This window comes from Heterocephalus glaber, unplaced genomic scaffold (assembly GCF_053883595.1).
Source record: "Heterocephalus glaber isolate CG9 unplaced genomic scaffold, H.glaber_assembly_v1.0 deba00001504, whole genome shotgun sequence".
NCBI lineage: Eukaryota > Metazoa > Chordata > Mammalia > Rodentia > Bathyergidae > Heterocephalus > Heterocephalus glaber.
The window spans coordinates 56,072,134-56,094,054 of NW_028258324.1; the positions used below are offsets into that span (position 1 = coordinate 56,072,134).

General features: G+C 35.6%; 1 protein-coding gene across 19 annotated transcripts in view; it reads right to left on the reverse strand.

Moving 5' to 3' along the window:
* The window catches only part of Pex5l (peroxisomal biogenesis factor 5 like), a 240,265-nt gene that overhangs the window by 99,090 nt on the left and 119,254 nt on the right, over nucleotides 1–21,921 (reverse strand). For 6 of the 19 annotated variants that reach the window (XM_087186564.1, XM_087186568.1, XM_087186565.1 and 3 more), the window contains 2 exons: nucleotides 5,654–5,719; nucleotides 3,241–3,345 (listed from right to left, as the gene is read on the reverse strand). The exons of 8 other annotated variants lie outside the window; for them this stretch is intronic. In XM_087186564.1, coding sequence (XP_087042690.1) covers nucleotides 3,241–3,345; nucleotides 5,654–5,719 — 171 coding nt within the window. The remainder of the gene's footprint in view (nucleotides 1–3,240; nucleotides 3,346–5,653; nucleotides 5,720–21,921) is intronic. 5 more of the 19 variants (XM_087186569.1, XM_004834646.4, XM_087186567.1 and 2 more) reach the window with 1 other exon arrangement.

The following is a 21,921-nucleotide window of genomic DNA, read 5'->3' on the forward strand; positions in this document are numbered from 1 at the left end:
CCTAAAGTCATCATATTCTCATAAATACATTTTTTAATGTATAATCTTCTGGCACATAGTTTTCCCTCCTAGTCTCAAATTAAAATTATTTTATTACAGTTCAGAGCAGTGTTGTTAATAGGAATATAATGAGAACCTTGAAATTTAAAATGATCCAGTAGCCATTTCTCAGAAAGGGAAAAGAAACAAATGAAATCAGCTTTAATGATTTTTAAATTCAATACTGTATATCTAAGATACTATCATTTCAACATGTGTTCAATATAAAAATTATTAATGTGACAGTTTGCACAGTTTTAAAAAATTAGGTCTTCAAAATCTGGTATTTGTTTTATTTCTTTTCTTCTTTTTTTTTTCTTCCAGTACCAGGGATCAAACTCAGGACCTTGCACTTGCGAGGCAGACACACCATCACTAAGCTAAATCCCTGGCTGTGGGGTTTGTTTTATACTTGCAGCTCATCTCAGTTCCAAGAGGCCAAAGGTGCTCAGCAGCCACATGTCACCAGTGGCTGTTGTACTGCACAACACAGGTCTAGAAAAGCCTTTTCCTCAAAGACCTCAGTGACTCGAACATAGTTTTTCCTCCCAGGATTTTCATCAATGCATACTTGTTTACATACTGTTTGATTTTTAGTCTTAATCTAGGACAGCATGAACATGAGCTTTTTGCTAACACAGAATTAATAACTAAACTAAATAAAAAGAGCAACTCTCAGGGGTCCAGCAATTTCTGCGCTCAGGTCATCTGGCTAACTTTTCTGCTTTGTTCAGTTTGCTCCATGTACTATAGATGGCTTCAATGGAGTGTGTGTAGCTAAACCTCTTTAAAAGTTCTGGAACATACCATAATAATCACATAGTTTAAAACATACTGGAATGTAGGACTATTCTACACTTAAGATCTACTGAATGAACAATTACAGAATGAGATAAGGACTCAGTGTTTCAGTGACTTATTTTGTATTCTACCTACTATAATTGTTTCAAAGACATTATTGAGAGACCATCAATTAGCTTCAGACATATCTGGAATTTGACACGAGCAGCTGACATCAGTACATTAGTGATGAAGATGAGTTGATATATTCAGCAGTATGTAGTGCTATGTCATAAGAGGCTTTACAGGAGACACCGGGACAGACATGTGTCAAGACACTGGTACATTCACAAAGGATAACAAATAAGAATGTGGTATGGTATGTGGACTGGGTGCTATGGTTGCCATGGGAAGTACTCACTTTTTCAGATCATTCTGCTTCTTTTTGGCTTGTGCACGCCACTAGTGCATAGCAGGGAAGAAGCCATTCATGTATAGTGGATAAAGTATACCAACTAATAAAGCTGCATTTGACTGAGAAATAATTGTATCACAGCTGTCACTGAATCAATTCTATAAAATTATTAACACAACAGGTGTATTAAATTTTATGAATCAGATTTCTGTTTGCTGATTCATAAACTGGCCAGTAGGCAACAAGAATATGATGTATCAGAGAAAGCAATATATAATCTTCATGCAGTAAAACTGTAACTGGTACCTCTAAACAGTTAATGCAACATTAGACAGGGATTAAAGAAGGAACTGGTACACACACATGTTCTGAATATGAGAGGATGGTAATAATCACAGTTTTTAAATTAAAAAATAAAATAAAAATATTATTTTGCGATAAATTTTAAATTCAAGCTTAGGTTATGATGGTGATTTTGAACATCTGGGAAAGATAACTGGGAAGTGCATAAGAAATGCATGGTTTGGGGGACAAAAATTTGTCCTAAATTGTGATGTCCTGAGATGATATATTGCAGCACAATTGTGCCAACATCAGCAGATAAAATGCATATGGCTCTCCTGTTAGCTAAGATCTCAAGTACTTCTCACCTCCCAATTATGCACCTGAGGAGTTGTGGATTGAATATTTCAGACATGGGATTCAAAAAGGTCTGACTCTGATAGGCAAGAATTACAACAAAACTACATCTCCTTTACTACATAAATTAGAACTTCATAAATTTGAAGCAAATTTCTTTTCAACTATTTCTATGTGTCATTGGAAAGAAGCATCTCTTTTTATGGATTTAAAGAAAAATCCCTGACAGCATGAAATTCATCCCAAAGTCCTGGGAATCTTTAATAACCTAAAAATTTATTCAATTTTAGTGTTATAATTTTCATTACTTACAACATAGTATTTAGAATAAAACCACACATGTTGGCAGCAGCTGGAGACAAGATCTGCTGACATTCTAAAAATAAGTTGCCATAATTTAGCTTTTCATATAAATGCCTTTCACGAGGACTGTAAATGGACATTTTTCTAATTTGAGGCATGTGCATATAATAGGAACTAAATCTCTGCATTTACTATTGCATTATGGAAAAAATGAAATGTTTAAAATAACATTCTAATCTAAATTATAAGATAAATGCAAGTAAAAATATTTTTCATTTAAGAGTTTAAAACTGATAGTTCCACGGAGTGGTGATGAGTATATTATATATATTTATGTAGATTTTACAGGGTGTTTCAAAAGTCCCTGAGGACATACAGGATACACAGTCTCAGCATGTCTTTGTATACAAATCCAAATGGGTTTTGCTACACTTGTTATAATAAATGCTGAAAATGGCCCTCATGAGCTTATAATAGAGATAATTTTTTGTTGTTGTTGTCAAGATCACTAAGTATAAGCAGAGTCACAAATGCCATTTTCTTCATGGGATTCAGGAACTTCTGGCTCATTCCTGTAAATTAGTTATCCACATAAATATGTATAGACAAATATGTAGTATGCATAGTCACAACATAAATATATTTAACATTTAAGAAAATTTAGATATTCTACTGGTAAACTGACATATGTATACAATATAATTGTATTTATTCACAGGAATTTGATTTCTTTTGGTTGTCATTCAAATGTACCATTAGCTTAATTGTTATTTATTTCACAAAGTTGTTAATGAGACTCCTTTTAAAGAAACAACATGTTTTACAGTATTTGCATGTATATTTTTAAAACTAAAGTTGAGTAATGAAAATTAAAATCCATGAACAAATAACTAAGTAAAATTTTTTAGCAATTTTGGTTTGCATTTTATATACAGTTGTTTCATTGAAACTGTCTTTTAAAAAATTGGTTCCAGAGTTAATGTTTTTTTCTCTAGTTAATGATCACATTGTCTGATATATTGACATATGTCAGCTTCCTACAGGAACCCTATGGGTCTGCCCACCTGTGATGTCATAGTAAGGAGGGGCTTTTCTTCAGCAGACTCCTCCCTCGGTATCTCCTTCATCACCATGGCAACAGCCTTATCTGCCGCCCTAGAGCCTTTTCCCTATAACAGCGAAATCAACAATGACTGTGTCAGGAGAAATCTTTAACTTATTTTATTACAAGATACTCTAATGTTTAAAGAGCAATCCAACATAAATGAAGAGGTAGGCTGCTGCTGCAAGTGAATCTTGAGGCTTTTGGCTGAGGAAAAAACACACAAAATCTGAAAAAAGATTATTCGTGAACTTTTACCTACTTTTTCACCTTTATAACTGATATATTATATTTAATTTTAACACAGTATTTTATAGGTATGTATTTTAAGGCAATTAGCATCACAAACAATTTTATATTATCAATTTAAAAACAATAGGGGTTGCCTAATCTATGCATTAAGAAGTTATTATTGTATAATCCCTAAATATTTTGAATGACAGGCGCTTGATACAGAGATTAGGATCAGAATTTGACTCCCACAGAGGGCTTTTGTTGCGTGGTCTCTGTAGTCATTGTCATTTTGTAGTGGATTGGGCCTAAAAAATGTAAAATATTTCAAAATCTGTAAGAATTCTTCAGTGGTTTGACATACTAGGAATTCGCCCAACTTGATTTATGAAGATAGTAGGACCATGATGAAAAAAACAATTTTGCCACCCTCAATGTTTTTGAGATCACGGGATTTTAGTAGAATTTAGAAATGTCTTTTAGTTAGAGAACTCTGTAAATCCAGAAGCAAAAGATGATTAATATGGAAGGACTGATCTTTCTATATCTGTCTGTCTCTCTGTCTCTGTCTCTCTGTTTCTGTACAAAGCAGAATCATGAACTATAAAAGGGTATGCTGGTTTTCTGACTTTAGAATTTATAATTTATTAAATGAGAATAGATTATAGCATAATGAAGAAAAATCCAAATACTACCTTCCCAACTGAACTAGAAAAATCTCATACTATGTAAAAATTAAATAATCTTTAAATACTTAAAAATCAATCAAACAAATAAAGAACTATTTTCTCAGGTCTCTGGCCGATCCTTTCCACAGGAAATAATTTACTTCTAAGAGCACATATAAATGAATGTGGTATAAATCTACTTAAAATATGAATGTAGCATACAGAGATATCATAGATAAAGAAATAAAAAATGAACATATGGGGATGTGTTACCTGAAAAGGGAATTAAGAGCTAAGGTCAATATTAACTCCAGACATTAATAAATCTTGATAGTTTCTATGCAATGAAAAAGGATAGAATTACATCATTATCTCGGGCTTTCCAAGGGCTTTAAGTATTTAGAAGGCAGGTTCACTCTAGGAAGCAGAACAATGTCCATTTTCTCAGATATTGACTTTCTAAAATGTAGCCAGTAGCAATTTTATTTATGAGAACAAAGAAAAACTTTTCACAGAGTTAATAGATTTAAAAATGTGTGAATCTGTTTGCAATGCTGAAAGTTTGTTTCAATTTAAGGATTAGCATTTAATGAAGGATAACATTTTATTTTCAAGATGGAATATCAAATATTAGATATTTTACTCAGCAGGTACATTGGTAGTCATTTTTATATGTGTTCTGAAAAGATTATGTGGCCACAATCCTAGAATAACTGATTTCTGGAAGAATAAAGGAAAACTTAATGATTCATTAGATAACAAATCAGGGTGCATGATTCCAGGTTTCTTCTGTAACGAAGCAATGTGAACTTCCTAAAATGGAGATGCATACAATTCTGAATTCTGGAAAAAGATTTATTGTGATACTACTGAATTGCTTAAAATTTTTCAAATATAAAAATTATTTGGTTGAAACATTACATGCTGTAAGCTTAGTATACCTTTATAAGCTATGCTCATTTATAGACTAAATATGATTTATAATAAATATTTTTGCAGCTTGCACTTTCAAAAGAGCAAAATCATTTCCAAAGAAGTCTTTCCATGCTTCAAGAAGTTCTAATAAAATAGCAATAAACAAAGTGGCATGCTTATATTTAAATTCCTACTATATGTATAAAACAAATCTAATGTTACAAGATATCGTTTTAAAAAATAATAATTCAGACTTTTTTTGAGGTAAGAAAAAATGTCAATTGATAAGCATCTCAAAAAATTTCAGGTCAATTTTTCAAAATGCCATTTATTTGAAATGCTACCAATCCATAAACTATATAGAGATATTTTGTACATGTGTAACTATAGTAGCTAGAATTAGCAACGGACATGCCACTTCACTAAAAAAAACAAAAATAAAAACCAAAACCAAAACAAATTAGTCCTTTCATGCTGAACTCTAGAACAAAGCAGTGGTCAGCTAGAAAGGATATATAATAAACACATGCAGTGCTTTTTATTTCTTGCAGAAAAACCCACCAACGCCAGGGTCAGGTCACTTTTTTGAAGACAGTGCCACTTTCTCTTCAAGGTAACACCTACTACCTGAAAAGAGTCATGACACTCATGTTAGTGCCTGCTAGCAACTTTTTTCTTTACAGCTGTTTGGCTTCTGAGATAATGTCCCATGAGCCTCACTGCTTCACAACTGTGGTACAGTCTGAGAATAGAAAGGACAGTTTTGCCGTAATGATACTGCTATGGCTTCAGAGACAGTGTCTCAAACCCTGCCACTTCAAGTGAGCACATTCATATATCAAAGAAAGATTTCCCCCAGATCCTATTGCCACCTCCACGTGATATCTTCAAATCAAGCTGTTATTTCTGTCTTCTCCATTTATCTTGTGAGATAATGCTTTCAGAATTCAGAATGTGGCTGATAATTGATTCAACAATTCATAAAACTACTAAACTTTGCTTATTAGCAGCTCTACAGGGCGGATAGTAATATCATATACAGGTGTCTTTCCTTTTTGAAGTCAGTGGTTTAAAACATTAAAAGTAATATATCTGCATAATTATGTAATCTTCAAACCCAGTTTTCTAAATACAAACACACCAAACAGTCAATATTGATCTATTAAAATCAACATGAAGACAATAGAAAGAAAATATACACTGAAAATACGCTCATGCATGTAAATGTCTTATACACTTTTGATTAAACTTATATGCTTCTACATCATTCTTAGCAAGAATGAAAAAGAACAGTGAAACTTTAGAGGTTGATTATCACATTGTGGCATCCTCCAGTGATTATTTTAGCCTATTTCTTTTCAAATAATATTTGAAAACTCAGTTTAAACTACTCCTTGTTTAAGATCTTGAGATTTGACTGTTTGGAAAACATTATCAGCATAGGGAAATGTATTTTTCTTGGTCCTCTGCTGTGGAAAGTTATTTGATGTTTCTATTTCTTTTTTTTTTGCTTAAATTCTTTTATTGATACATTTTAGGTATACAATACATTTACATTTATCTTTGGGTGCTTGTACCTGTACATGATGTATCTTAGTTCTTATTTTTTCCCCATTACCTGTGCGCCCTTCACCCCTCCACCCTTCCCTATTTACATATGTTTCCATTTTTTTTTCTTTTCTCATAATTTTTCCCTTCCATTCTTTCCTTTCCCCATAATTGATACTTTGAAATAGGAAAAGGTCCAAAGGGGTAGGGGTGGTGGGAGGAGATGTTTCTATTTCTTTTATCATTTGTTTCTTCACCAATGAAACATATGAAATGAAAGCCTTCCAAATGAATAATTCTTGACAATAATCTTTTTCCTAACTTCTATTATACAAGCAGGCAAAAATGGATGAAACACAGGGAGTATAGCAAATGATGCTAATATTTATTAAGAAAGCCTAATTTTGGCCTACTTCTTTTCTTTTTTGTTACCATGGGATGGAAAATTCAGAGTACAAAATATTGGATGTCACAGCAGTCTCTCCGGCTGGATACCAGGCTGTGGAACTACCAGATGTTTTTAGATGAGGAGGTGTTGGCTGCGGTCCTATCTCACAGAGAAGAGAATGGAACTATTTTGAGATGCTATCACATACTGGACGCTGCTAGGTGGCTGACAATTTTACTTGTTTGGTCTTGTAACAACTCTGAAGGTAGACACTGTTCTATAGATAGTTGAGCCACTGAAGCTCAAACATGATGTGATTTGGCCAAAAACTCAAAACTGTATTTTTTTTGCTGAGCCAAAGAGGAGATACAGATCTGCCTCCTGGGGCTGCCTGCTGTATTCTATACCATACATACTCTTGTTATCTGGCAGAGGGAGCTAGTGGGCTCTCTTCATGTCCTGCACTGACTGTCATAAATGTAGACTGTTTATGATCGCAATCAAATTTTAGGTAACAGCTGCTCTCAGTGGTTAATAGCTCAGATTAATTAATAATTGGACTGAATATAAGCAGTCCTTCCCCATGATGTTAGGGATTGAGCTCAGGACTTCTGCATTCTAGGCAAGCATTTTACCATTGAGCTACTCCCCCAGCACCCCAAACCCTTAAGCAAACATTTTTCTGCAAATCTTTCTTTCTCCTCTCTGGAAGAATCAGTATCCATAATTTTAACCAGGAGCACATTTCCAATAAAACACTTTTCTTATCTTTATGCAAAACTAACCTAAGCATTTCATATATAGAAATTTTATTCAGTGGATCTTAGGTTTCTAATCTTTAGCAACTCTCTAATTCTTAATGCTGATTAAATACCATTATGGCAAGATTGTTACAAATGAAATGTTAATCAGTTTTGCATATGCTAAATATATTATACATCTTACAAATTTTGCACCCTTGGTTTAAGCACCTGCAGGAAACTGGCCACAAAAAAGGCTAATCTGATGACTATCCTCATCTCACATGCAGAGCCAGGATAATATTCATTCACTTGGGCGTGTAAATGTCACAGTAAGTGTCACATTCTCTTCAAACCCTCAACATGGGAGAAGGGCAGGGTGTTTCCTAGTGCCCTCTGAGTACTGGTGATACCTTCTGTGACTTTCCAGCTGAATGTGCTTCTGTAGATTTCCTCCAACACAGGTTATGGTTCAGAGCATACTGGTCCTATTTTAACTCATTCACTTCCCCAGCCAACAGAGCATTGTTCACGTTTTAAAAGTGGTGGAACTAGAACTAAATTGGAGCACACTGCTGTTGGTTTCTAAACATCTTGAAGAAAGCACAGATCTAGTAAATAATTAAGCACAGACAGAATCTCTCTCTTAATAAGAGATTCATATGTGGAATTCACAACTCATAATAAATTCCTCATCAGTTCAATGATTTATTTTTAAGTAGAAACAATATGATTTCTGATTCTGTAATAAGACTAGTCAAGTTGTAGCAACTAAATTGGTGCCTATTTAAAATAAGAACACAAGACAGTTAAGAGGACTTCCAAGGTACTATATATTTCTCTTAGTATCATTTTCCCCCAACAGAGTTGATGCTTTTTTTTCTTTTTGTAAATCACAGATGCATACTTCTTTAAGTCAGCACCTTTCCTCAGAAGTCTCCTGAGACAAATGAGGAATGACTAATTATATTTACATACTACGTAACTGTGCCTTCAGTCTCTGTTATATGTTAATTGGTACTTTCTGTTTTGCCATTCCAGACTGTGGGTGGGCAGGGCTGTAGGAGGAAGTAAAAGGGAACAGTTTCCAAGGTCTTTGACTGCAAGCCTCTCCCCATAAAAGCTGTTAGGATTCTAAGCCCACCGTCTGCATATTCACTTGCCTTGGCCTGAATTGTGGATGCACGGTGACAGTATGACTTTCATGGGCCACTGGAACTTTTGCCTTTGTGGACCAATTCCTCCATAAAAGAAAATTTTAAATTATATTTTATGATTGCTTTGGTATGAACACAAAACCAATTCAGATTGGACTTATTATTTTACTTTTATTATTATAAAATAGTCATTTTTGGGGTTCTGATTTTAAACGACATTACAGTGAAAACACTTTCGTGGGCCCTTAAAAGACTTGTGGGCTCCATGCAGTGTGCACTATGCCAGTGGATAAGTGTTCCATCTCCTCCTGGGTTGGTGTCTTCTACTTACATTAGTGTGTTATCTCTGCTGCTGCTGTTTCTGTCCCTGGAGCTTCTACCTCTGTCAACTCTGGGTGGCCTAATTTGGCAGCCCTGTTCTGCCCTAATGGGCTCCTTTGCTGTTGTCATTATTCTCACTGTTTTTTTTGTCAAAGATTCAGGGAGTCTTTTCTAATAGTGCTCACAAGTCCTACTGGGTGTCCAATTAGTAGCTTTCATCTTGTCCTTAAAACACACTCTCAAAAACAAAATACAAACAAACACAACACAACACAGCACAACACTGGGGACTTTTAGGGGTGAGGCAGAAAGAGCTGGCATGTAGTATTCATCTTCATACTTAAAATTTAACCAGAGAAGTCTCAGTATTGTGTTCTCTCCTGACTTAGGGTACAGTTTTGACCGTTTAGGAGCAATTCTAAGCAAGTTCAGTCAACCTATGTGACTTCTTTTATTTAAAAAAATCTGTCTTCAATGACTACAGTTAACCATTCATTGGTTCTAAAGCACCACTTCTTCTGATTACATAAAAGGTGTGATAAAAGTACAGTAAATGTTAAAACTAAAAAAAATAATGACAGTATAAGATACATTGCCATTAATCCCTTTCAAAATACTCTCCTTTACCTATCCCATCATTCTTGTCACTTTTTGAAGCAGTTCGTGAAGTCCTCTTTTGTGAATGTCTTTAGTTGCGCTGTCTTGGCAGGTTCAATATCCTGAATTGATATAAAGTATTGACCTCTCACTGTCATTTTGATTTAGGGGAACAGCCAGAGGTCACATGGTGCCAGATGTGGTAAACAAGGGACATGAAGACACACCGTTGACTCTACAAGCCTGTCTTCCTGTTGGATGACACTTGGCAGCAGCATTCACTGTATTTTTGATTCTCCTCCATAAAGACACTCCAAAAGAGGACTTCTAGAATTGCTTCAGAAAGTGGCAAGAATGATGAGATTCATGGGTTCAAAACAGGGTAGGGGGAGATTTTGAAGGGGATTAATGGCAATGTGTCTTTCATACATTTCAATCACAGATCATAGTTGGTCACTTGAGAAACAGTCTGTTAGGAACCCCAAATTCTTGAGCTGTGCATGCAGCTTAAGCTTCCCCTGGGAGTTTATCTAATCCTTTATTTTATAAAATGTTTTCAGTTATGTCTCATCATAATACTATCATAAAAACAAAGACTATATTTATTTCTTTTGAACCATTTTGCATGTGGTATAGGTCTCTGTAGGCACATAATAAATGCACTCAATAAGTATATGTGTTGTGTATCTTTATCAAATTATTTAAGATACTGAAATCACATGATATGGCCAGCTTTGACAGAGGATGATTCTGAATTAGGTAAAAAGTTTTGATTAGATGTTTAAGGAACTGAAATAGTTTCAAGCATACCAATAAAGATCCATTAAATTTAATAAAGTGTTGCCAGGTAAAGATATTTAAAATTTGATTTGAAGGACAGATGAAACTTTTTTTTTTTAATTAGCAAGATCCATTTGTCTACAGTTTACCATTTGTTTGTTCTTAAGTGAAGGTTAAAGATTCCTTCCACTTTACTGTCACCATGTCCCCGGCTGCCTAGCAAGCTTTCTTGCCATATATGGCCAAGATAACACTCAATCCTCAATAACCTTTAACCTGTTCTGAATGAGTGAAGTTTTACTGTGAGGCTTCCACTGATTTATGTGACTATACAGTATCTGAGACTTTTTTTTTACCTCAAGGATGCCCTCCTTTTTTATGTATCTGCAAGCAACTTTTTCTACTTAGGGTGGTCTGAACAGGTTTTTCCTTTTAACTTTTAGCCTTATATTAAAGATTACGTAAACAATACATATTTAATAATTAAGTGTAGAATAAGATGTTTTCTTTTTTGTATGATAATTCTCAATTCATCATATTTTGAGAGGTTTATATATTAAAGGGTTCCTGTTGTCATTTTTGATTCTTTGTCAAATATCTCAGATCATAAGAGAATGATTAAAACACAGGTCCTAAAGACTGCAAAGTTTTCTTTTCAAAAAGGAATCCCTCTCCAGTACGTGCACTGTTACTTGCATAAGTGGATGGGTATTCCAATACTGAAAAGAAAGTGAAGTGTAAAAATCATTTATTACTTGCATAGGGAATTGGTGAGACTATATGTGCCCAATGGTGTTTTGGGCATAGGAGGCAGTGAGCCTGGCCTCTTTCTGGGGAAGAGGTCTTAACACCTGCTTTCTAATGTGTGCAGATCGCCAGGCTGGTGTAGTACATGGAACCTTTGAATATTGAATGTTAGTGGTAAGGAAACTGGGAGGAACCACATATAAATAATTGGTTGTTGTTATTCCTGATTTTCCACTTTTCTAGAATTGATAAATATTCCAAAGTAAATGTAAGGAAGAAGAACCTCGACAGTTAAATAAGGGGTCAAGACCATGAAAAGATTCCCTTGGAAGATGTCATTTGTTCTGGAATCTTACTTAACAGTGACTAGCTACATCCCTCAAATTTTCATCTGTAGTAAATAAATATACATACCAAGTAAAAGAACAAGTCACAGGAACTTCATCTCCCTACCATACTGGAGGCCTTTAAATGATCAAGGTCATTATTTTGGAGCAAAGAGATAGAATTCTCTCTTTATAAAAACTGATGAAAGACCATATGTTAATTATACTGTTATTAAACTACTGAATCTGAGACAGAAAATTTACCTAGATGTTTTGAGGTAGGATTACATTGCATCTGCCTTTGTTCTAGAGGAGAGCTATTAATTGTTGAATTGGAATTCATCCTCTTTATGAATATTTCAGGCAAATTCGTTACTAATTAATGAACCAGAATTGTGACCTTGGAGTCTGACTATTCTGTAGCCATCTGTGTGGTTTTCCTCATTTTCTGTCAGGTGTAAGTGACTTTATCAGCTTGTTCCCAAGTCACCAAATGCCCCAGTTTTGTTGACATAACTTAGGAAAAGAAAAATACAGAAACTAGACCAAATTTGCAAGCTTCTAGACAAGAGGGTCCACAACTAAGGTACTTATTTGCTTGACTTCCTTGAAACATCTCTGAGAGAGAAAGTGAGGCCTTGGGAATTGCTACACTAAAACTCTGGAACTGACGCTGGCATCTTTGCTTATCTCTGGGTGTCAGTGGCAATGTGTGGGTTGGGTCCTCTTTGAGCCACTGGGTTCAGCAGATGAATATGGCTTTCATTTTGCAAAGAGGTAGGGAAGTTACAGTGAGATCTCAGATCTGTGAGCCATTGTCAGTGTGTAGCCAGGTGTGGCCAAGATAATTTCTAGCTAATGGAGCCAGTGACACTTTCAGGGTCAGTGGAGGAGAAAGGACGGTGGCCATGTGGCCTACTGGCACCCAGGTTGTGACTGGAGTCGAGAGAAGGAGTTGCAATTTCAGTTCTGCCTTTTATATTTTCCTAAGATTCCATTTTATCAGTCAGAATAAATAGAATAAGATTGAATTACTATCTATGTCATAAATTTGTGAGAATTAAGTGACAGTACATATGAAAGCACTGCTACAATGCCTGGCACATAGTAGATACCCAGTAAATATTAATTGACTGTCATTGCTGAGCTTGTAGGCTCTGTTGGCCCAAAAGATTCAATATTATGTTTGAATTCATTGCAGAATAAGTAGCAATAATTCCAGTATCACAGGTATATGGTATTCCATCACTGGAATATACTACAATTCACCCATTCAACCATTGTGGATATCTGGGTTGCCTCCATTATTTGGTTATTATGGAGAATACTATAATGAACTTGAATGCAGAAGCCACAGGAAACATAGAGGGAAAATGAAGGAAACTAAAAAATGGTGTGAAAAGAGACTTGAATAACAATGATAGAGGCATAGAATAATTGCAGTATGGAAAAAGGTCTTATCCATGAGCAAATTAAGAGGAAATCTGAGTCTCTGCAGCCAACAAGCAAACACCAGGGTTGAGATGAGAAATCAAAAGGGATTAATAAGGCACAGCAGTCACAGATTAAAAGACCTGGATGCTAAATCTAGCCACCACAAAAAATGAGAAAAGAGCTTCGAATGAGTTGTATTAAGAACTGTTGGAGATTGAGTTGTGCCCACTACAATTCCTACGCTGAATGCCTACACTCTGGTATCTCCGAATGGGATTGGATCTGGGGATAGGGTCATTAAAACAGAAAAGTCTCTGGGGATGGGTGTTAATCCAATATGCCTGTTACAAGATGGTCTTTAGGGGTGGATATTGATCCAGTATTATTGGTATTCCTATAAGAAGAGGAAATTTGTACACAGATATGCACAGAGAGAAGATCATGAGAAGATAAAGAAAAGGAGAGAAGCCTTCCAAGAACCAACCCTGCTGAATTTTGATCTCAGACTTCTAGTTTCCAGAACTAAGAGAAAATAAAATTCCCATTGTTTAAGTACCCAGTCTGTGATATTTTGTTGAGGAGTCCTCATAAATTAACATAGCAACTAAACAACAAACAAACACCTTGGATGACTACAAATTAGTCTTGGTTTTATATTTGTTATGGTTTATATCTAGGATGTTCTCCCAAAGCCTCAAGTGTTCAGAGATAGGCTGTTGGAAGGTGACTGGATTGTGGGAGTGCTACAGTTACTTGTTGTTAGGAGGTGGGGCCTGATTGGAAGAAGGAGGGCAAGGGGGTGGGGTGAGCTAAACTCCTCCCTTTTCTCACTGCTTCCTGGCTGCTATGATGTGAGAAGCTGTCCACTGAGGCTGCCCCTTCCACCATGCCATTTCTATTTGAGCCTATAGACCATGGACTGAACCTTCTGACACTGTAAGCCAAAATAAATCTCTCCTCCTTTAAGCTGGGGGTGTTAGGTATTGTGTCTCAATAATGAGAAAATTAACTAAGACAGTGCCTTAGACAATTGTTTAGAAAAATCCAAACCAATTCACTGATAGGACTAATTTAATTCTTCTCAGCTAATTCCTGTTGTGGCTTCTAATCTGATTAGACAGACTTCACAGGTATTGAAAACTCATAAGTTTGAACACTTGGCCACCTGTAATGAACTATGACCTACTTGTCTTGGAGAGCCGTCCAAACTAAATTGAGATGAAGGATGAAGCCTGTGTTTGGAGTGGTCAGTCAGTGTTAACAGGGGCTATTCTTTCTCAAACTGAACTAAGATCTTAGCCACATAAACTCAAATTATAGTTTGGAAAAATCAAATTCTTTTGATAGTGTCTAAATCTGAAATCTTTGAGGAACATATTTGTTTTCAATGGAAGGTTTACCAAATTTTATATCTATCTATGATTTCAATTAATATAGACACCAGTCAAAATATATAACTAATATGTACATAAAAAGAACAATTAAAAAATAGAACACTAGGAAAGCAATCAGGTACCAGAAGATGTTTTTAAATTTTTAAAGAAGCTCTTGCTAATTTCTTGGGAGCATTTTTTGGGGTACAGTTTGTCTCTCACTGTCAGATACAGCCTGGTCTGCTCTGACTAATGTATGAAGATATCAGTTTAAGATGATGTCCATAGTGATGTTTAAATAAATTAGAACCTGGAGTGCCTGAATATTTTAAATAAAGCCAACTTCCTTTTCATCACAATAAATCTATAATTCCCATTTCTAGTAATATGCAAATGATGTACCAGTTCATTTTACTTTTCTATCAAATTTTCTGGCTACAATCATAATCCTGATTGGTTCTAAAGGTAGGACACTTGTTATAAATATCAGTAGATGTGTGAAATTTGTTCCGGAAGCTACCACTTAAGTACTTATTACAAAACAAAAACACCTCTTGATTCTCTTCCCTCCTGTACTTGTTGACACCCAGGAGGCTGGGCTGGGAGGAAACCAGGTGGAGGACTACAGATCTAGTGTTTGGATTGTGCCTCCATCCAAGTCCCATTATCTATATTCTGGATTTGTCTTCTTAGAGGCTGTCCTTCAACTGCTCTTTTGAGGGAGGGTTTCCATCTTTTCTGATGTATTTTTCTAGTTGCCTTTGAACTCTAAGTTACTGAGAGATGCCCTTCCTGAGTCATGTGTGGCTTTATGTGCAAATGATACTGAGGTTAGGTGTGGTTTGTGTTGACAGAACACAAGATTCAGTTCGAAATGGAGCACTTGACACATAGAAACAATATTTTTCTTTCTTGTGTGACAGAGAATTGTGCTTTTTTTAAGCTAGAGAGTAGAAATGATGTTAATAATGACCTCGCTGACTTTGCAGAATCAGATAATATATGTAAAGTTGAGCATTCAGTATGCTTTAATAATGCTATAAATCAGCACAATCCTATTGGATGAATAAATTACTTTCCATATGCATTTAGGGGTCCATAGTATCTGAAAGAACTATTTATTATTTTGAAATAGTAATCTGATAATGCTACACTCCAACAAAATGAAAAAGTTAATGAACTTCCCCTAACAATGGGAATCTGAGGCAGGTCTAAATCTGGCCCATTATAGTTGTAGTTGGAAAACTCCAAGGTATCATAAGATTGCTAATGAATTCACCGACTGTTTTATGTGCTCTAGGATTGATGAATATAGAGCCATATTAAGAAATCTATCCAAAGTTATGTAACCACAAGAAAAGATGACTTTCAACTTCCACAGTCTAAGAAAGAATTTAACACAGAGGACTTTAAAATTTTTGAAGCATTTTTAGCAGTTCCAAAAATACATATTTGTACTAATTAATTCACTGGTATGACTGATGAATTATAAATAGGCATCACATTCATCTTATTTTCAGTTCTGAAGGATTAGGATAGATTGGTGGACCATTTCGTTCATGGATGTATTGGGTCATTTCCACTGTGCTGAGCATTAAGCATGGTGGCCTGTATCTCCTATACTGATAATGTGTCCATACTCTCTGTCTCAAGTCACTGTAGACTGAAGAGAAATTTGATACTATCAGTTTTAAATTGCTTATGTAGTTTTTGCTCAACCTGCTATAAGTTAGTTCCTTGGTACTTCCACATGTTTTTCTTTCTAACTCTCAGATATATATCAAAAGAGATTAACATTTAAAATAGATTTGGATTGAACTCAGTTCAGTCTGTTAAATAATGCATTATCCCCTTTTAGGTTCCAGGATAAAAGCAACTAGATGATACCAATATTTTATTAGATAAGTTAAAATTGATGCTAATTCTAGATAGATGTATATGTTACGTTATATATACAGATACTAGATAGATGTAAGGTATACAGAAAAATATTTAATTCTTTTAACCTAGCTGTTCCCACATTAACATGTGCTAATTTTTACAAAACTTTTAAAAGGTTCTCAGAAAGTAGAAGAGGTCTTACATTCTCCACTTAAGCATTCTTATAAACCGTGAATTAAAGAAAGCTAAAATGTTTTTATCATACCCAAATTTATTGGTTAAAAACATATTTTTTCCAACTCCTCCCCATATTAACAATACCAGACTATTTCTTTCCAGCCACTTATAACCTGTTCAGGTATAATAAGACAAAAACAAAAAAACAAACAAACAACAACAACAACAAAAAGAAACAAAAAGAAAACCCCATCTAACTGATCAGCATTTTTCTGCAAAAATTTCATATTTAGAAGAAAAATTACAAACAAGCAAGACCATTTGAGGGATTCTAAGCTTTGAAGCTATATTCCATAGTCAATAAATATCCAGCCCCATCTCTGATGACTAATATGGAGGGGACTACAATGCACTGAGGCCCTGTGCCCTGTAAAATCACTTCTTTAAGAAAAATACTAGGTTTAGTATATTGTGCTTCGTAATATAGAAAGATGTATTAACATGTTAGGAAGATTTTCCCAAGAAAAGATTTTTTTCCCTTTTACTTATTCTTGAGATGATGAAAAATTTCAATTAGGTAGAATACTCCAGTGCCCTGGAGTATTCTCTTTATTTGAAACATTACAGTATTTAATTAGACCTAAACCCACAAAGATTTTCTTTTAATTTCTTATATTTAAAGGCTGCTTTCCCCAAAGTGTTACTATCAATGTCCAAAAAGATCGATTATTTTATTTAATTTATTTTTTTTGGTACCAGGGATCGAACTCAGGTCCTTGCGCTTGCGTAGCAGGCGGTGAAACCACTGAGCTAAATCCCTGGCCCAAGATCGATTATTTTAAAGGTCTATTTCTATTTTTTTCTCCCTTAGACTATCACAGTTATTTCATGTATAACTTGTATGTGTTTTGTGGCTCTTTTATTCAACAGTGCAAAAAATTTAGATTCATTTTCTGGTTTTGTTTTCATTTACAATAAATGTCTTTAAAGACCTGACTATAAATTATTTTAAAAGATTTTCAAATTGAGTTAAAAAATACCAAGCTACTATTTTGCAGAAGTTTTAGGAATACTTTTTCTGCTTGATTTTTCTGACAGCTTAAAAAGCAATTCTTTCAACAGGCTTCAAATTTGAACTAGGCTTTGAAAAGCAAAAGCGAAGTTGCTTGCATTTTTCCTCAGTTAAAAATGCTTATTTCCTTCGAAAAGATCTATTTATAAATGGAAATATATTTCTTGAATTTGGATATTTTAATATCACCATGGTTTCAGTTACAATAATAAAAACTATGTCACAGGAAGCAAAGAAAGTGACAGTTTGGGGAAGAATTTAACTTGTATTCCTCTACTACAGAATTTATTGTCTAATTAGGTCACTTTTAATTGTTGCTGTAGGATTCTCTTGTTTTCAATTTAAGACTTGTGTAGGTTTAAGGCTTTCTTTTTAAGTCACAGCATGCCATGGGATGACCTTGAAGTAAGGGGCCCTTATCCCTCCTGAGATCCGCAAGATCTGCCTTCATCTCTTCTTCCCTGCAGCTCCTCACTTCTGGCTCTGTGGGACCACTTGCCATGTAAATTAAGGCTGTATAGATCCACATTACCATCTCACCATGCTTCTGTCTGTGCAGAGGAGGTCTCCTTCACTTGGAATTTTCTTCTCCTACTTGCTATCTGGTGAATTCTGCTTATTCTTCCAGATTCAGCTCTGTCACCACCTTTTCTTTTTTGAAGTCTGACTTGTGATCTCCTTAAGGATGGAGATGGGGTCTTTGGTGGATTGATTAATAGTCAACTTGTAACACCCAGCTGAACTGCATCAGCGTGGTCTGGGCGTGGAGGATCCACCTGAATACTGTTATCAATAGCCATAGAAAGAGAACTGGAGGGGAAGATCTTGGCTTGTTGATTTGTAGGAGAAGCTTGCTGTAGGTGGTTTTCCTGATGCAAACTAGGATGTTCTCATTGGAGGAGGAGCTTACGGCCTTGCTGTTGCTGGGAATGGCTGCTGTTTTACTCAGGGGAGCTCTGATCTTCAACGTGAGCATCACTTCCTGGCTCGAATGTGGATCCCTCAGCTTTGTGGCAGAAATCCTTCATCTCACCAGCGTAGGTTTTCTGGCTTCCACCACTGGCCTTTGGGCCTTCCAGGTGCAGATCCTCAATATGGACAAGCATGACACATTGCTGTGGGCTCTAGGCCACTGGCTGGACTCGAGGAGGACACTGCCTTGGACTCTAGGTCTTCAGCTGGACTTCTGTGGGAAACTGCTGGGATCTTGGCCCTCAGTTGAATCCTTTGGGCTTCTAGTGTGCAGTTAATTTCCTGCACTCCTTTGCATTTGACTCTTTGGGTAATTATCATAAAATAACATTATAAGTTATGTGTCCTGTATTTAATATATTCCCTTGATGAATCCTTCTGACTACAACAGGGTCTCATTCTGTTTTATGTTGCCACAAGCACAGGACATTGTGAGTATAGTGGTGTTAAGTGGAGGTTTGTTGAATTAATGATTGAGTGAAGACATGGATAGATAGATGAAGTATAGTTTTGTCTGCATAAGATTTTGTACGTTTTATTTTTTTCCAAACCTAGCTTACAGAAACCCCTCTTTCTTCTAAACCCCTCCACTGACACCTCAGGCAGGGACTAGATTGGTGATGGCTACTGGCTAAGAATTTCATGGAATCTTTCTTGATGGTAATTTCAAATCTTTTAAGTCTCATTTCAGTAAACAAGGAAAAGGCTGTTAAGAGCTTATGGCAAAATCATGGGGGTTTTTAATATTTTCCATTAAGTCCCTTGTGAATGTGGTAAAAATTCCATTTTTTATTAAAATAAACTAGTAATATGGAAGAGGAAAAAGGAAACACTATAGAAGGAGAATGAGGATTGGCTGAAAATATTCTATTGAAATAATTTTTGGTGGCAATTTAGTCCTCTCCCCTATCTATTCCTTCTGCCCCCAGTTATCTCCCCAAATCTCCACCAGTGGTGCTTGCTGGAGACATAAATATCTCTGTAAGATGCAGATCTTTTGCTTGTTACTGAGAGATGGAGCCAAGTGCCACCTTCAGATCAATGAGGTACTGAGAAACAAGAGAAGACAGAGAGATGTGACTTCTTTATGTATACATGAAGAGCCCAGGAAAGTGCCTGGCATAGAATAGGTGCTTTAGCACCCAAATATTTGCTGAATCCATTTTAAAAATCTACAAATAACCCTCATAAAACTGGAAAAAAATCAGCTTAGAGTCAGAGAAGTTGTTATCTCCAGAATTTGTAGAGGTCTTGTAAAGTGGTCCTAGGATGGGAGAAGTTAAATTTTACTGTGCAGGAGAGCTTTTAGCCAAACCTACCTTGAGCCCAAGATTCAGGGAGACCCAGCTGGCATAGAGGTTAAATAAAGTGAAAGAGAAGAAACTATAACTTTAATTAAAAAAATGCCTTCAGGAAAGACTAGTGCATTCACTTTCAGTGATATTGAGATCAACACAAATTAATTTAGTGATGAGATGTACTGAGAAGTCACCCAATCTTTGAAGATTATTGAAAAAAGTTGAAAACTGTAGTGATGTTTTATGTGAAAATACAGTGATTATGTGTTCTGCCTGGAGGAAGGGAGTGAGCATTTTTTGATTTCAGGAGTTGAACAATTTCCTGAGCAATATGAGATTGTGGGAGGCACAGGGGCATTGTTTATGAAGTTGGCCCTGGAAAAGACGGCTGCGTATTGGATGCATTCTCCAACTCAAAACCTCTAGAAGAAAGTGCTTCTTTATTTGATGTGTAAAATTGAATCTAACAATTTCTCCTGAGGAAACTATTCAGAACTGTAAGCTTAGTTGAAAGGTGTCATGGTTTAAAGAAGGGATGAAAAGTGCCCATCAACTGGAAACTGGATAAAGAAGATGTGGTTCTTTTTATAAAATGGAGTACTACTCAGCCATAAAGAACAAGAAACTGGAGTCATTTATAGCTAAATGGATGCATATTGAGGCCTTACTCTTAAGTGAAATAAATAAGACACACATGTGTAAATACTGAATAGTTTCTCTAGTGTGAGAAACTGAGAGTGTAATAAGGACTAAAAGGATTAATAACTAATAATTGATACTTTGAAATAGGAAAAGGTCCAAAGGGGTAGGGGTGGTGGGAGGGGATGGGGAAAGGAAAGAATGGAAAGGAAAAATTATGAGAAAAGAAAAAAAATGGAAATGAAGTATGTAAGTAGGGAAGGGTGGAGGGGTGAAGAACCAAGACACATCATGTACAGATACAAGCACCCAATGATAATTGTAAATGTATTCCATATCTAAAATGTACCAATAAAAGAATTTAAGCAAAAAAAAAATAAAGAAGGGATGATCGTTGGAGTATCTAGGTAATGAAAATAACTAAGGAAATGGTATTAAGCATGTTCTCCTTTCCAACTGAGTCTCACAAACACATCTTTAAAGTAGTTATATTTATAAATTAAGTTTATTGATACATTTTAGGTGTACAATATGACATTCATCATTGGAAATTTGCACCTTTATGTAATCTCTCTTGGTTCTTATTTTTTCCCAGTTCCCCTGCCCTCCCTTCAACCCCTCCATCCTCCCTATCTACGAAGACCTTGTTTCTATTTTTAATTTTTTCATATTAATTCCATTCCCTTCTTTTCTTTCCCCTACCCCTCCCACTTCCCCTTCCCCTTTGCCCCTTTGCTTCCTATTTCACATTATCTATTATACCTTTTGGTCCTTATTTATACTTTCAGTTTCTCACACTAGAGAAACTATTCGATATTTACACGTATATCCTATTTATTTCACTTAAGAGTATCATGTCAATGTGCATCCATTTAGCTAAAAATGTCTCTAATTTCTCATTCTTTATGGCTGAATAGTACTCCATTTTATAAAAAAAACACATTTTCTTTATCCAGTCTCCAGTTGATGGGCAATTGGGCTGTTTCCCAGTTTTAGTTATTACAAACTGTGCTGCTATAAACATGGGTGCACATATATCTCTGTGGTATGATTCTTTTAATTCTTTGGGGAAGATACTCAGCAGGGGAATAGCTGGTTCAAATGGGACTTCCAGTCCTAGTTCCTTGAGGTATCTCCATACTGATTTCCACAGTGGTTGTACCAGTTGACACTCCCACCAGCAGTGGAGCAGTGTTCCTCTTTCCCCACAGCCCCGCCAGCATTTGTTATTGGATGATTTCATGATAGCAGCCATTCTTTCTGGGGTGAGGTGGAATCTCAGCATTGTTTTCATTTGCATCTCTTGAATGACCAGAGATGTTGAACATTTTTTCATGTATTTATTTGCTATTTCTACTTCTTTGTCTGAGAAATATATG